General features: G+C 43.6%; 2 protein-coding genes, 1 long non-coding RNA gene and 1 pseudogene across 13 annotated transcripts in view; 1 reads left to right on the top strand and 3 right to left on the bottom strand.

Annotated features, from left to right (window-relative positions):
• SLC38A9 (solute carrier family 38 member 9) overlaps nucleotides 1-4801 on the bottom strand; it is a 45410-nt gene extending 40609 nt beyond the window's left edge. Inside the window, exons 1-2 of one of the 2 annotated variants that reach the window (XM_081212950.1) lie at nucleotides 4554-4801; nucleotides 1532-1679 (exon numbers count right to left, since the gene is read on the bottom strand). In XM_081212950.1, the coding sequence (XP_081069076.1) occupies nucleotides 1532-1635 (104 nt within the window). In that variant the 5' untranslated portion in view covers nucleotides 1636-1679; nucleotides 4554-4801. The remainder of the gene's footprint in view (nucleotides 1-1531; nucleotides 1680-4553) is intronic. The other variant, XM_081212949.1, reaches the window with a different exon arrangement.
• LOC308597465 overlaps nucleotides 1-9928 on the bottom strand; it is a 50537-nt gene extending 40609 nt beyond the window's left edge. The window contains exon 1 of the long non-coding RNA XR_014013012.1: nucleotides 9870-9928. This is a non-coding gene — a long non-coding RNA (uncharacterized lncRNA). The remainder of the gene's footprint in view (nucleotides 1-9869) is intronic.
• On the bottom strand, nucleotides 7294-7791 carry LOC308597480 (small ribosomal subunit protein uS11 pseudogene; annotated as a pseudogene). The gene has a single exon. The product of its transcript is annotated as a small ribosomal subunit protein uS11 pseudogene (transcript).
• A 4343-nt stretch (nucleotides 9929-14271) lies between the features above and the next one.
• DDX4 (DEAD-box helicase 4) overlaps nucleotides 14272-16205 on the top strand; it is a 28493-nt gene continuing 26559 nt past the window's right edge. The window contains exons 1-2 of one of the 9 annotated variants that reach the window (XM_081212830.1): nucleotides 14272-14292; nucleotides 14962-15151. In XM_081212830.1, coding sequence (XP_081068956.1) covers nucleotides 14999-15151 — 153 coding nt within the window. In that variant the 5' untranslated portion in view covers nucleotides 14272-14292; nucleotides 14962-14998. The other 8 variants (XM_081212827.1, XM_081212829.1, XM_081212824.1 and 5 more) reach the window with 8 other exon arrangements.

Genomic DNA, 16205 nt, shown 5'->3' with positions numbered 1-16205 from the left:
GCAAGACGAAAACGTCTTGCAAGTGTTCCGATTTTTTTTTACGCTCCCCCCCCCTTTTTCTAAGCCGCTAATAGCCTTTTAGCCGCTAATCCGCTAAGCCTTTAATAGCCGCTAAACCACTAATCCGGGTGCTTCGCAAGACGAAAAAACCGCTAGACGAAGAGACTCGCGGAATGGATTAATTTCGTCTTGCGAGGCACCACTGTACACAATGCCACTTAACTTAAAGGCATGTTCAATGCTCCTAAGCTTTAGGTGTGTTTGCTTGAATCTGTGTAAGGGGGGTGGGGTTGGGGACATGCATGCAAGCCCCATCCCCTGACCTTGTCTGTGTTGAGCAATAAAGGTCTGTGGGGGAGTTTGCTTGAATGTGAGTAGATCAGGGAAGCCTGCTTTGTCAGGATCACTGATAACACAAAGGGTTTTACTCATGTTCAGGTGAATGAGAGTAAAAAAAACATCTGCAGACCTCTCCTGCTCAAAGTACTCCTGCCTGCCTGAGCAGTCAGGAAACATATACCAGGAAAATGATCTCTTTCAGCTTCTGCCTTCTGGAAGAAGGTACAGGGTTATAAAGACTAGGACTAGCCACCTGAGAAACAGTTTCTATCCACATGTGATTTTGGTTTTAAACGCAGTGTAAGGTAGTCTCTATGGGAGTATATTGTATTTAATTATGGGGTATCAGCTGCGGGTTAAACCACAGAGCCTAGGGCTTGCCGATCAGAAGGTCGGCAGTTTGAATCCCCGCGACGGGGTGAGCTCTCATTGCTCAGTCCCTGCTCCTGCCAACCTAGCAGTTTGAAAGCACGCAAAGTGCAAGTAGATAAATAGGTACCGCTCCAGCGGGAAGGTAAACGGCATTTCCGTGCGCTGCTCTGGTTCGCCAGAAGCGGCTTAGTCATGCTGGCCATATGACCCGGAAGCTGTACGCCGGCTCCCTCGGCCAATAAAGCGAGATGAGCTCCGCAACCCCAGAGTCAGCCACGACTGGACCTAATGGTCAGGGGCCCCTTTACCTTTTATCAGAGTTTTTAGGGGGCTGGGATAGCTGGGATATCAGGCTTGTTGTTTTTTTAATGTCTGATATAGATTTTTTTTCAGTTTCGTTGTTCTGTATGTGACAGTGACAATAAAGATTATTGTAATGGGAGATGGAGCTTGCCCCTATCTCTATGGACAAGTTTAGCATTTGTGTCTTCAGGCAAATACTCAAACATGCCTTTCGACTTTTTCCCAGTCAGTGCTACTGCTACCGCATGTGGGAAACTCAGGAACTCGTTTAGATTACAGAGGACAGAAGCAAGACACCTATTCAGTTCAAATCATAATACATTTTACCTAAATCCAGCAGATATCCTGATGCAACACAAGTGTTATAGCCATTCTACAAGTAACATTCAAGTTAAGAGGTTACTGAGCTGGAGGATAAATTGCAGGAAGTAGCATCAAAATGCAGAAAATATGAAGCCAGACCAAAAATACTAATGAACAGCAGTAAAAGAGATCTTAAGTATTTATTTCCTCTCACCTTTTGTATTTAAAGTCTTCTGGGTTAAATTGAATATTGAGGGCTCCAATGTCATTTTCATCACCTCCAACAGGGACCAGAAGAGGACTAGTATCTTCTTCCATATCTGGAGAACGATCTTCTACCAAATGTAGTAAATTATTATAACCTTAAAGAAAGTGAAATAAGTAAGTTACTGCAAGTGATCATCACTACATTTCCTCAATATATTATTTCTTCAGGAAGACAGGACCTCCCTTAACTTTATTAAGCTCTGAGTCTAAAATTGCCTAACTATATAACCTTTCAATAAGCATCTAAGATTTATGTTTTGACATTTCTTTGGCAAAATGCTTTAAATTGGGGGTGGAGAAACTGTAGTCCGCCAGAAGGAGTTGGATTACAAACCCCATTATCCTGACCATTGGCTAGGCTGCCTAGGGCTGATGTAAACTGGAAGTCCAGCAACAACTAGAAGGCCTGAGATTCCCCATGCCTGCTTTAAATGAACAATTTATATGATTGTTCCCCATTGGCAGGGCTTTAAAATACACTGGTTTATTTTTCATTCAAAAATTAAACCACAGAAGTTCTGGACGAACAATGCTGTGCATGATTACACAGAAGTAGGTCACACGGAGATCAATGGCACCCAGGTAAGAGTGCACAGGATCGTAGCCTAAGTAGTAAAATGTTCAAGTGGGACAATGACTGAAAAACAGTGTGGAAAATTTAACATACTATCAGGAGAGGTTAGGTCTCAGTGTATTGTTTTTACAGGAGAAGTGGAAGACTGGAAATAGAAATCCATGTTCCAGAGAAAGTCCAGCATATTTTTAACTGATAAGAAACCTCTCCCCCAGAAACTAGCTGATTCAATAGAGTCATGGGAAGTTAAAAGATAACAATGCAACTACTGGTCTGATGTTTACCAGTCACAGAATTTAGGAAGCTATATTATCTTGAGCTGATTGTATAAAGCTATAAAAATGTATAGTAGTAGTTTTTTCTGGGAAATCTCATTGAGAGGAGGCGTAGAGTCAGTGGCGTAGTGTGGGGGGTGCAGGGGGTGCCGGCAGCACCGGGCGCAACATCTGGGGGTTAGGGTTAGGGGGCGCAAATCCATGGGTTAGGGGGCGCAAATTACTTGCCTTGCCCTGGGTGCTGACAAACCACGCTACGCCACTGCGTAGAGTTATTTTGGAGTTGCAAGTTCAAAGCTTGTTAGCTGCAATATCCTGTAGGTCTGTTCCTGATTTGCATTTAATAATGTTCACTTTGAATACATTCTAATCCTCTACTATGTTAAGTATGTTAGTACATAATCTTCACAATAGTATCTGAAAGTTTAACTGACATAATCCATAAAACTGTGGTCAACATTTGAGTTGGAAAAATCTCAGTTGTTTCAAATAAAGAGGAAGTTGCTGCTTGGTTCAACACCGGATGTGTGTAAGCAATCTGAATAAACACGTTTGCAAATATCTGCTCTTCAAAATAAGCTTTGGAACACCCTAAATCACAGGCAGACGACCCTGATTCCATCTAAAACTGCCCCATGCTTTCCACCCCATCAAAGTCTTGCCTGTCTGTTTCCCCTGTAATTTTATACTTAACAGTGCTTTCGTTCTCTTTCTATATACTGTAGCTTCAGAACAATTGGAAATAACAGTATTTTATTTGATTAAAATATTTAAAAAACACTCTTTCCATAGTTGTATGGCTTTGGGATAAATATCCCTCCAAACCAATAGGTGTCTGAAAACAAATGAGTAGGCTTCTGTAAATTTTAAATTACCTTGGTGCCCCCTTCTGGAGTGAAAGGTGATTCATGATTATTTTCATAAATTAATAATCTGTATGTGCAACACACTAAAGACAACATGGAATTATTTTTATTTGATTTCCAGAACAGTAGGGGCTCTGCTTTTTTGTATATATTTTAAACAAAATTCTCTGTTTACTTGAGGGTAACCTCATCAAGCACAATAGGGTTTAATTCTGAGCAAACCTGCATAGAATCAGAAATTCTAATCTGTAGGAGCCAAATTACTCTTTATATAATGTAGCCTTTGACCAAAAACAAATGCTTACCCCTGCCCAGATCATCTATTCCATTGGCTGGAAGACTGTCCCTAAAAGATCTCTCAGCTTTTTTTTTGGGGGGGGGTGGACAGAGGGCCACATTTACCCTGTGCCAAAGCTTTTAAAACCTATTCCTTACAATGCATTTCAGACATGAAGACCCTCATATGGAGTTTTGTTCCCCAAAACATGCAGAGCGGCAGCAGTTGAAGATCTGGGGGTTCCCAAAGCTTATTTCTGGGTACAAAGACCCTGCAGTGGGGTAAAGCATCTAAGGAACTGGCAGCGAGAAGAATAAAACCAGCCTTGTTAAAGGACGATTATCCAAACAAAAGATGCTTAAGTTCCATTTATTTCAATGGGGCAGCGTGGGATATATTTAACATTCTCCCGAAATTAGTGGGACTTAAAGATTCTTTACTTCTGGCTACACCATAGGCAGAGTTTTCAGTTCCCTTGATAAAACTTTAAATCTCATCAGCGCCAACAGGCTGACGTTGTCGCTACTGTGGAGCATTTACCACAAACAGAACTTGAGATTTCAAACTTGGATTCTTTTCCTTCACCCATACAAATAAAGGAGCGATTTTAAAAAAAACCTCTGTTGCGCTACCAAAATCCCGCAGATCTCTTTTAACTTGAGATCTGACTGAGGAGAGAGCAAGAAAGAGACGGACTCCTGTTTTCTCTAGCTAAATGACGCCGTTGCCTTCTTCTGACAACCGATAACACATTTATTTGCAAATGTCTGCTATATTAGAGCAGGCACTTGACCACACGAGCAACTGACCCCTTCGCGCTCTTACTCAGTAGCAAGTCTCGCTGAGTTCCGCGGACCTTGCTCCTAGGTAAGGATGCACAGGGACTGCAGTCTAAAGGCTGGTGATCGGTGTGTGTGTGTTATTATTATATGTATATTTAACACAAGTTTAAATGAAATCTAATGCAGATTCTGTACCTGGACTCCGCTCCGCCTGATCTCAGTCTGCCACCATTCACCGGTACGAGGCTGTTGCCTCGCTTGAGTCATTTCCAGTCGAAAGCTGTAAACAGGAAGAACTTTTGCTGCTCTCAGCACCGATAGAGCGGACTCCCTCAGTCCTCCATCGGCACATCCGCCATCCAAACGAACGGGATCCGAAGCATGGGATCCACCATAGAGATGCCGACATAGAGCGGCTCCCACTCTGCGCCCATAGAGCTAAGCCAGCCGCAGAGATATAACATCTCAAGAGTGACACACGCCAGCTTTCCTTTTCGAGTTTAAGGTCTCTTATTTCCCACCGCTAGGAGGAGTGGAAGCGCAGGGCGGCGCGCCTGTGTAAGGTGCGAAGCGTGTGCAACCCGTTCATTTTGAGAGGGAGATGGCAGATACAGTGATTAGCATTTTCCAGTCCTTTCCTTACAAAGGTGACTTGCCAGATGTGCCATCTGGAGTTGTTTTGGAAGAGAATCTCTTCTGACATCAATAGACAGGCAATATTATGTTAAGAACATGATAAAATGCCAGCAGTTTCATAATGGCACCAGCCAAATTGTAATTTCTGCTTCAGAAATTGGTCATTTATTTTGCCTGGTCCGTTCCTATGTTCAAATTATATGAAGTTTAATATACTGTAAAATTGAATGTATTCTATCCTTTTCAACCAGCAAAAAAATATTATTATTTTTTTAAAAAATCCTCTTCTGACGTGTTCTCTGGTTTCAATACATGTACCACCTGTGCGGTGATTTCAGGAGACACTGGCGAAGCTAGGCTTTATTTGACCCGGATCAAAGACCCAAGTTTGACACACACACGCAATGTGAATTGTGGACATACACACACAGGTTGGGACATCACCACGGAAGTGGCCTGCGATATCCTCGAAAGCTTGCGCAAGGAAATCTGTTAGGTGCCACAAGGCTCCCAAATGCAACTACAACACTGAAAGAAATCCTGATAATGTGGGAAATGTGCAGGGTTGTACTGGAGACCGGTTGCGGAGATGTATTTCACCTATACAGGTCGGACATTTCTGAAAAGACTCTCCCCACCCACACCCACCCCGAGTTGTCAGCTTATCTACTTCAACCCCCCCAATACTAGATGATTGCATCCCCTCTCCCAATCTTCACTAAGATATTAAAAACTCTGTTACATTAACATGTATTTAATGTAAGCAGCTATCTGTCAATGCCCCCACCATCTTAAAAATTAAGATAGAAACTGGAATATTTCAATGCTATTCTCATGTGACACAGCCTCCACCCCATTCAGCTTGCAATAAGGAGATGACAATGCCAAACTATGTTGCAGGGTTTTTATATGCCACTGTTAATTCCCACCATTGCGATACAGTGGTGCCTTGCAAGACGAAAATAATTCGTTCCGCGAGTCTTTTCGTCTTGCGATGTTTTTCATCTTGCGAAGCACGGTCCGTCGCAACTGCGCCTCTTCAAGCCGCTTTAAGAAAAAAGCGCAAGACGTTTTCGTCTTGCGAAGCAAGCCCATAGGGAAGTTCGTCTAGCGAAGCAACGCAAAACTGAAAAACCCTTTCGTCTAGCGAGTTTTTCGTCTTGCGAGGCATTCGTCTTGCGGGGCACCACTGTATAGGCATAATATTGTTATAGGAATTCTAAGGTCTCATATATACCGGTAAGTATATAAACCACGTGTCTGAAATAGTACAGGAAAACAATCCTGAAGCCATTTTGACTCTCCCAAATTGACCTCAAATATTTATCTGCAAGGAGGAAGGAAATGGGAAAAGCTTTCCAATTGTCTTTGCATTGTAGGGGCTTACACCTCCCTGTAAATACAGTCTGGCAAGTATCTGTTAAGCTGAGCACACTATCAATATGCGTACGGGATTCAAGAACTAAGTATTTACCATCTCAAAGGAATGGCCAGGATGCCCAGGTAAAAGCAATCAGTGATCATTATTAGGTATCCTGTCAGACAGGTTTTCTGCTGTAGGCCTCAGTGATGTATGTATGTATGTATGTATGTATGTATGTATGTTTGTTTGTTTTGGGGGGTGGTCTTGAGCTACAAGGGAGGCAATTTTCAAATGTTTATATAAGAGCTTTCATACCATTGTTCTAGGTTCCTCTCCTCCCTCCCCGTGTGGGGTGAGCAGGGGACCCTGTTGCAACAGTTTAATAAAGTTTATGCTTACTAGCTGCTTTGCTTCTCAATATTCTCTGGTTGGCCTCTGTTATTTTCTCCTACCGATAAAGAACCTACTTAAGGACTCTACCTTCTAGCATAGGAAGCATTCACAAATTAAAAGAACTTTAAAACCTCACCTTTTTTCCACACAAGCAGACTTCTGTTTTGCTTCTACTTTTTGAGGAGTCTGTGGGTAAATGTGCTCCTTGCAAATAACTGCAATAAAATCTTCGTGGATTTCTACACAGGATCCCTCCAGACTGTTTATTTTGCTTTGGCTGGTGTATTCTGCAGCATGTCATTGATACATTAATAGTGCATTGGTGGTGGATTTATAATTGTCAGCACATCAGTCTGTTTTATTAGTTGTTCTGCAAAGCCTTCCCCGTGTTATCGCATTATTTCTGTCTGGAGGGATTCCTGTTAAGTTTCTAAATTACAGAAATAAGTGTCCTATGTTCTATGTTATTTCTGGCCTTGGGGTTTCTGTATTTTAATCTTTTTTTATATGTACTGGCTGGCCTATTTTAATTAATAATAATAATATTGGAAAGCTTTAATGATGAAAGATAACAGCTACTGTTTACAGACGGCGACCACTCTTTCTGTGAGTGCTGTCTGAAGGGATAGGGGTGACATCCTCAATGCGCCCTATCTTCATGCCAGATCGAGCCAGAGCTCTGAGGGCTGACTGGGCTCCAAGCCCAGGAGTCTTTGTTCTATTTCCACCTGTAGCCACTGTGAAGGGCAGTGATTTCCAGCTCCTTGCATCTCTGAGCTACATCCTGGGCAGCCAACAAAGCAGCGTAAGGAGAAGACTCATCCTTGTCAGCCTTCACTTTCATGCCACCAGGTACTCGGCAGACTGTTTCCTTGCCAGACAGGTTAGTTACATGGACAAAAGTGTCATTGAAGGAAGCGAAGATGTGGCAGACTCCAAACACATTCTCTCCTTCAGCCACCTGTGGTCCCAGACTGATAACCTGTTCTTCCTTCTTTTCCTAGCCCTTACGAGGTGCCATTTTCGCCCGTCTCTGCAGGCAGCGACCAACACCGGAAAGGAAGAGCTATACTGGCCTGTTTTGTACAACAAGGGAAGTCAAACTTTGACTTACTGGAACTATGTGAAAATGTGAGCTCCCAGGAAGGAACTCATGGCTGCTTTGTTTCTCCCTGGACCTTTTTGTACTTGCAACCACACTGAGCCAAGGTTCATTTTTTTAAAAAAGACCAGGGAGAAGAAAACAAATCAGCTGAAGGTTCCTCTCCAGGAGCCCATACATGGCCCCAGGCAGCTAGTCTGGTTTACAGTGCTTGGTGAACCAAGCCACCACTACAATGTCTTCTTTGCTGTTTTATTGTTTTCAGTTGAATTAATTTTATTTGATCTATTTGTAACAGCAACATGCATTTTATAATTGACTGGCAATTAGCTTCTGGGTTCAATTCAAAGTGCAGGTTTTGACCTATAAAGCCTTAAATGGCTCAGGACTGCATCTCTCCAGATGAACCAACCCAGACCCTGCAATCATATTCAGAGGCCCTTCTTCATATGCCTCCATGAGAGTTCTGGAAGGTGGCAACATGAGACCAGGCCTTTTCTGCAGTGGCACCCCACTTGTGGAATGCTCTCCCCAGAAAAGTTTGGCTGACACTTCATTATATACCTTTAGATGCCAGATGAAAGCATTCTTCTTCAGCCAGGCCTTTGGCTGATTACTATCCGATACCCATTTTAAACGTAGGATGCGGGAGAAGAGGTTGTTGTTGTTTTAATTCTTGCTTTTATTATGTATTTTGTATTCTTATATTGCCAGCTACCCTGAGATCTGTAGATAAAGGGCTGTATACAAATTTAATAAATCAATAAATTATGCAGCACAAAAACTCATACACATGTTTTTTATAGACTAACCGCCACCATTCAGCTGAGCTGACACTTGAATATACTAAAAGTACACACTCTAGTATATACTCCAGATTTAAGAGCTGAAAAGCAAAGTTGCACATTGCTTTTGCTTCTTGTGGAGAATTGCCATGGTGAATCTGTTATACAACCAATGATTTTTTTCAAGTGAAGCACAATCCTTGTTGGTGAAGAGCACTTTTAGCTGCGTGCAAGAAGCAGTCATGCTTTTTTTTCCCTGGGTGCCACATACAAATATGCTGCAATGTAAGTAGAAGAGAGTGAGGCAGAAAGGTAAAGACAATACAGTGTCAGGGTCTGCTTTAGTTGAGCTGTTTGCACCCTCAGCCCCAGGCTATATTTATATGTTTTGTTTTAGTACAAAACTGTACATCACCTTGGCAGAAAGTTGGTATATAAATGCAATAAATGATAACACCCCCACCTGAGTATCTGGTTTTATTGTTGTAAACTGCTTAGAAGCCATTTTGGCATATAAGCAGTGGGTGTTTATGCGTACATCATCGTCATCATCTCCAGCTTTAAGTTTTGCATGACTGGCAGAAATTCAACTGTGCATGCTTTCCCATCACAGTACTCCTACCTTGGCCAGCTGAATTGTTTCCTGCCAATTAGCTGGCAAAAGAAGCCAGTCAGAACCAAAAGTGAGTAAAAGCAGCAGATGGCCAGAGACAAAGTAGTAATAGAGAGCATTGAATTGCTGAAGAGATCCATACCACACATATATGCAGCCACTCCTGCAAAGCCAGAGACATTTTTAAAGCATTTTATAAAGAACAGATTTGTCAAATATCAGAACTGAATAGTTTACCTTGGGTCATTTAATAGGTCTTATATTTAATTTGAGCTGCCTAAACTGCTTTGTAAAATTGTGCTTTGAATTCTATGGTAGCCATCAACTTCTGCTGTCTGGCTGAAGCCAGCTATAATCAGGATGGTGGTGATTAAGACTGTATATTCATTAGTAGCTTAAACCAGAAAATTTAGTGTAAAAATATGAGTAAAAATCATATAGCATCAAGCACAGCACATTACAACAAACAGGAAAATATCATGAAATAGTCTGCCAAAACTCTCAACTGATCTGGGCCACTTGGCAGACGACCAAACGGTTTTTCTCCCGTTGTAGCAATTGTCATTCAATGTGCTAGATCAGGCATAGGCAAACTCCAGCCCTCCAGATGTTTTCGAACTACAATTCCCATCATCCGTAGCTAACAGGACTAGTGGTCAGGGATGATGGGAATTGTAGTCTCAAAACATCTGGAGGGCCGGAGTTTGCCTATGTATGCCTGTGCTAGATGTACGATGATTTTAATTGCTTCTTTTATTTTTTAAAATTGCATTTTATTGTATTATACTTTAAATTCCATATGCAGTGCTACCTCGGGTCACATACGCTTCAGGTTACATACGCTTCAGGTTACAGACTCCGCTAACCCAGAAATAGTGCTTCAGGTTAAGAACTTTGCTTCACGATGAGAACAGAAATCGTGCTCCAGCGGTGTGGCAGCAGTGGGAGGCCCCATTAGCTAAAGTGGTGCTTCAGGTTAAGAACAATTTCAGGTTAAGAACTGACCTCCGGAACGAATTAAGTACTTAACCTGAGGTACCACTGTAATTCAATATTGTAACTGTTATTTACAGATCCCATGATTGAAGCTCACAAACCATGGATCCCAGACCAGTTTTGGAACCACTGTTCTAGGCTCTAGGGCTCCATTTGCTAAAATCTGCAATACTAACTATAGTTCTGAACATGTTTTTGTGATTAGGAGGAAATTACATCCGTGTCAGCAATTCTTAAATGTGTCATGTGCTACAGTAAAAGACTCTTTAACACTGCAAAATTATTTTCCGCAATCTTTTGCAACATCTGTCCAGGGACATTATCATGACACATATCCTCCCTCAATATATGCACTTTCACATGTTTGACAAAGGTCGATTGAAGCTATAACCATAGGCACCCCACCCATTTTACCCCTAGGCTTACCAATCTTTTTATTGGCAGGATTCTCACCCCTTCAAGTGGCAGTCTGTGAGGTGAAGATTTTCCTGCCAAAGAACTTAACTAGAAAATGCTTCCTGGGAATCCAGCTTGAAAAGCTGTCATCTCAATAGGCATAGAGGGGATTGTCACATTTTCCTGGAATGAGTCATATGCCTTTGAACATGTACTAAAAGTAAAATAAATGCTTAACCAGCAGAACTTTTTTTACGTAGTAGTTTGAATTTGAAATGCTCTCCTACCTGAAGGAGGTGGCACTCCTAACAATAAATGCTCTAGGTATACTTTCACCCCTGTATTTATTAAATTTAGTAGTATTATTATTAATAATTTTATTTAATCAATTAATTTACATGCTGCCCTTCATCACAAGATTTCAGGGCGGTTCAAAGAAGTTTATACAAACTTCTTCAAACTGAGTTCTGGGGAACTCAGGTTGCTTAGAACTTATAGAAGACAAACCTTCCCAAAATATAACTTCTTCCTTAGCAAAGCAGTTGCAGTTCCAAGGCACATGCTCAGTCTGCCAACAAAAGTGGCCAGCGCCTTTATTACTGGCAAAATATGGCCCTGCAGTGCATCTGGCTTTTGTGGAAGACAGGTAAAAATTCTTTAGCAAGGTGGTATTTGATCAAGCAAAGATGGCGACGGAGGTAGCAGCCCAATTAGAGCCTCCGACTTCAATTAAGCGTTTTTATTAGTTTTATCAGTTTTAGCCTCTTCAAGACCTCAAAACTACACCTCAAGGAGCTTAAGGACTATCGGCGGTCTGTCTTGTCGCCTTGTTTTAACTAGCTTATCCTTTTATTGCTTTATTGTTCTTCCTTTATTGTTCTACCGTCTACCGTTGCACTGCTTATTGATACGGCTACACTGACTCATAACCTTGGGGCTCCCGGACGACGGATCGGCTTGAAATACAGCCAAAGAAGCTGAGGAAACCGCTGAACTCCTTTAAGCCTAACTTCAATAAGATAAGACAAGTCCAAGAATTCCCCCATGAATTTCCTCACGAATACCCTCCCGCCCCAAGCTAAGGCTTAAGAAGGGAAGGGTGGATGGCGGAGAATCAAAAGGAGTTGTGCTAGTCCAGTAGAAATAATTTAAAAAACCATTGTAAAGCAATACCTTCATTAGGTTCAACCAAAGTATCACAAAATAACAAGCTTTTGAATGCTCCAGACCTCCTATCTACCTACATTATAGGTAAATCAAAGATGAAGGGGGGATATGGAAACCTGGGCATGTCAAAGTTCCAACATTTATAGTTTGTATTATTAATGAAGTGCAGGCAGGTGTCTGGCAGCATTAGGCCCAGCTCCCAAAATATTTCAGGTTGTGCTGAGGGTTGCTAGGACAAAGGAACACCTCATTTTTGCACCTAGTAGCAAGTCTTATCTTGTTTCCTTCACCAGAAGTTGTGTTTATTGGCATAGTGACTTTACACGTCTGCAGCGAGCCTTCACACAACAGGAAGTGGTGGGGTACAAGCACACTCATGAGCCTTCCCTGTTATACAGTAGATCAGATCTTGCACATTGGTCCTTTTTATATTTTCACTTTTTTCACGTTTGCTCCTGTTGTTTCCTCTGCCTCTGCTTTAAACTGCGGTTTTAGTGTGTTATAAGGAAAAACTGCTCCTTTATCCCTTATGGTATGCAAGAGCCCGAATAGAGTCCTTATGTAGATTTTCTATCGGTAGGAGAAAATAACAGGCCAACCAGAGAATATTGAGAAGCAAAGCAGCTAGTAAGCATTATCTTTATTAAACTGAAACAGGATCCCCCACTTTTATACAGACTTTTGAAATTGCCTACCTTGTAGCTCAAGACCATTCCCCAAAACATCATACATACATCACAGGAAGAGGTGGTCCCCAGCAGGAGTGAGTGTAGCTTCTTTCCTGTCTGCCAGGATACCTTATAATGCCTTATCTGATTGCCTTTTCTGGGCATCCTGGCCATTCCTTTGAGATGGTAAATACTTAGTTCCTGAATCCCTTACGCATATTGATAGTGTGCTCAGCTTAACAGATACTTGCCAGACTATTTACAGGGAGGTGTAAAAAGGTAAAGGTACCCCTGCCCGTAGGGGCCAGTCGTGTCCACTCTAGGCTTGTGCGCCCATCTTACTTTAGAGGCCAGGGGGCCAGCGCTGTCCGGAGACACTTCCGGGTCACGTGGCCAGCGTGACGAAGTTGCTCTGGCGAGCCAGCACCAGCGCAGCACATGGAAACGCCGTTTACCTTCCCGCTATAAAGCGGTACCCATTTATCTACTTGCACCTAAGGGTGCTTTCGAACTGCTAGGTGGGCAGGAGCTGGGACCGAAAGACGGGAGCTCACCCCGCCGCGGGGATTCAAACCGCCGACCATGCGATCGGCAAGCCCTAGGCACTGAGGTTTTACCCACAGCGCCACCCGCGTCCCACTACAGGGAGGTGTAAGCCCCTACAATTCAAATATAATTGGAAAGCTTTTCCCATTTCCTTCCTCCTTGCAGAGAAATATTTGAGGTCAATTTGGGAGAGTCAAAATGGCTTCAGGATTGTTCTCCTGTACTATTTCTGTACTATGGCTTATATACTTATGTATGCGTTTGCCTTGTAATGAACATTTATTTTTTATATATAAATAAAAGACCTTAGAATTCCCATAACAAATGTGCCTTTCACAACTTTGGGGCCGATTTGGGAATACTGTACCAGATGTAGCTGAGCCCAGCTTGTCTTCAATAGCACACCATGTCTCCCACTTCACTTCTCAGCAGGTCTTATCTTGTTGAAGCTACCATCCTGTGCAACTTGGGAGCAACTAAAGAGGGACTTCCTTCTGAGACGTCGACTGATACCACCTGGCAGGTTCCAAAAATTAAAACAAACAAGCCCTATTGTGGCAGCAGGTTTGGGGTTTGTTTTTTTAAGGTGAAGTAGAACTGAAGCCAAGAAAGTTGGAACTTTTCAGAGTCTTGGAAATAATTAACTAGCACTAAGCTTTCCCCTCCTGTTGCCTCAGACGGCCACGCACGCCCTTCCTGCAATGGGGCGGAATGAACTCCCAAGTTTTTATAGCATGAACCAGAAGCCTGTGGGGAGTAACGAAGTCCAGTAACGAAACTTCAGACACAGCGAGACTTTCGTTTTTCCAGGAATAAAAGAAACGAAACCAAAACCACAAGCAGTAGCAGGAAAGGTGGCAAAAGTACAAAGGCTTTGCCGTGCTACGTACACTTAACTAAGAGCGGATGCACCAAGTCCCGCTTAACTCGACGGGGCTTGATTTCCAAATAAAGCACACGCGTGTTTTGATCGTCTTGAGAACGCTGTGCGTCCTCGGCAAGCAAGCAAACAAAGTTTTCTAGGAAACGCCCTGAGGGCAAAGTCTTCGTCTTCCCCCCCCCCCCGAATGCGCGCGCGCGGCGGCGGCGACAAACCGCAACTCTCGCAGGAAAAAAAAAAGGAACGGGGGTGAAGTGCGCTACGTTAGAAGCGCAGGCTGGGAGCTCCTTTTTTTTTTTACGCTACTGCCCTAACCTCCCCTCTCCCGCGCCTTGAGCAGCTCTCCTGAGCCCCAGCGGCCCTGCTATTGGCGGGGGTGTTGCAGGGAGGTGAGGAAGGCAGCGAAGGAGAAAGCGGCACGTGACCGGAGCCCCGGCAAGGGGCTGGAGCAGCGGCGAGGGCGAGTGCGCGCGCGTACGGAGGGGGGAGGGGCTGAGGAGGGCAAGCGGCAATAGCAGCGAGAGCCGCGGCGGCGGCAGCTGCGGCACGTGCTGTAGGTGACGAGGCGTTCCGTTCGCGTCAGGGGAGGCGTTAATAGAGCCATCGCGCGGGCCGGCGCTCGCTGGGCGGGGTTAACGGTCTGGCCTCCCTTCTCCCCTTCCGACGGGGAGAAGACGGGTAGCGGTAGTGGGTGAGCCGCGCTGTGGGCGGGAGCAGGTCCGTCGCCCGGGCCCCGCCTCGTGGCGGGCTGCTTGAAGCCGGAGTGAGAAGGCAGAGAAAAGGGGCGTTGGCCTGGGACAGGTGTGGGGAGAAGAACAGCGGGGTGAGGCAGGCTTTGGACGGGGTGGGTATGGGCGTGGCAGGACCGATGTAATTGGTTAATTAAGTATTCCGGGGGGCACTTGCCCCCTTTGACTACGCCCATGGGGGGGGGACTGCAGCCAGTAGTTCAGTCTGAGGTGATGGGAACGTGGCGTTGGGGTTCAAGAGAGGCCGCTTCTTCCTCTGTTCTTGTTTCACGTGTTCTTGGTTCACCCCCCCCTTCTCCCAAATCACAGGACCGATTCGGAGTAGGTTATATCTGAGGGTACCACTATGGAGGAGGAAGACTGGGACGAGGAGATCACAGATGACAACAGGAGCAGTACCATGGGCGGAGTTGGAAGGACTGCTTTGCCCCTCTTTCAGCCCAGCTTCGAAAAGCTGGTGGGTTGCCCAGGGAATCCACAAATCAGGATGAGTGAAAAGGTTCCTCCTCATCTCTGACCAACATACCCATTGCATTGTAGTCCTGTAAATGTGTCTCTTTGAGTGTGAGTGGGTTGGTGGAAAAATGGGAGGGGAGATTCCAGTGGGTTGCCATATTTCAAAAAGTGAAAATCCAGACGGAAAAGTTTTTGAGCTTTTTATTTTATTTTCTTGAAGTTTTTGAGAGATTTTAAATTTTAAAGAAAAATTGCCAAAAATGACACTGTCGACATTGGTTATCATACATGCAGGTTTTCCCAGAAGTTTCAGCGAATTGTGCCCAGACACTGCTTCCAACAGCCGATTGCTGGCTATTTCTGGGAAATTCTGGACGCGTGGCAACTTTATTGATTGAGCTCCAGGACTTTTTAAGACCCACTTGAGAGTGCCGTGTTTTTATTTATTGGCTTTGTTTTGATAACATTTAGATACTGCTTGACTGTAATATGAACTGATCTCCCCTGGAAGTAAACTAGTGTACATTAAGGAGAGATATTCTGGCCTAGTCATCTTATTATTAGCTGGAAAGGGGTTTTTTTTGAAGTGGCACAGGCTATTCTACTTTTGTACTTCAGTCCTACTTCATGCTACACATATGTAGACAAAGCCTAATTCTTAGGTACTTTCGCTTTGCTTTTTTGAGCAATAATCACGATCGGAAGCTGCTCTTTGGATGCAGCTTTAGGATGCACTTCTATACAGAGTTAACTTAAGAATGCGACACTTTTATTTGATTTTGACTTTCTTAGAAGCAAGCATGCAGAGGATTGAGTTATTGCCTTATTTTGTCACTGAACTTTGCTGTCACCTTGGTTTATTTTCTTCCTCTTCTCTCTCCCCCTGCCCCAAGCATCTGTTATGTGGATGGTGGCTTGAACGTTCATGGAATAGAAGGGGATATTTTTTCATATTTGATCCAGTACTATACTATCCATGTGAGCAGCTCTTCTATGTTTATATGCTAAGCATGCAGGAAGAGGCCTCATTTTTCTACATGTGCAGTGTAGAAGTGCAGTGGAGAAATGATGTGATTTGTGTCTCTGCTGCAAGTCAT

Source organism: Podarcis bocagei (genome assembly GCF_964188305.1).
Source record: "Podarcis bocagei genome assembly, chromosome: 11".
NCBI classification, from domain to species: domain Eukaryota; kingdom Metazoa; phylum Chordata; class Lepidosauria; order Squamata; family Lacertidae; genus Podarcis; species Podarcis bocagei.
Note: the sequence above shows the minus strand (reverse complement) of the source record. Positions and strands in the feature narration are given on the sequence as shown.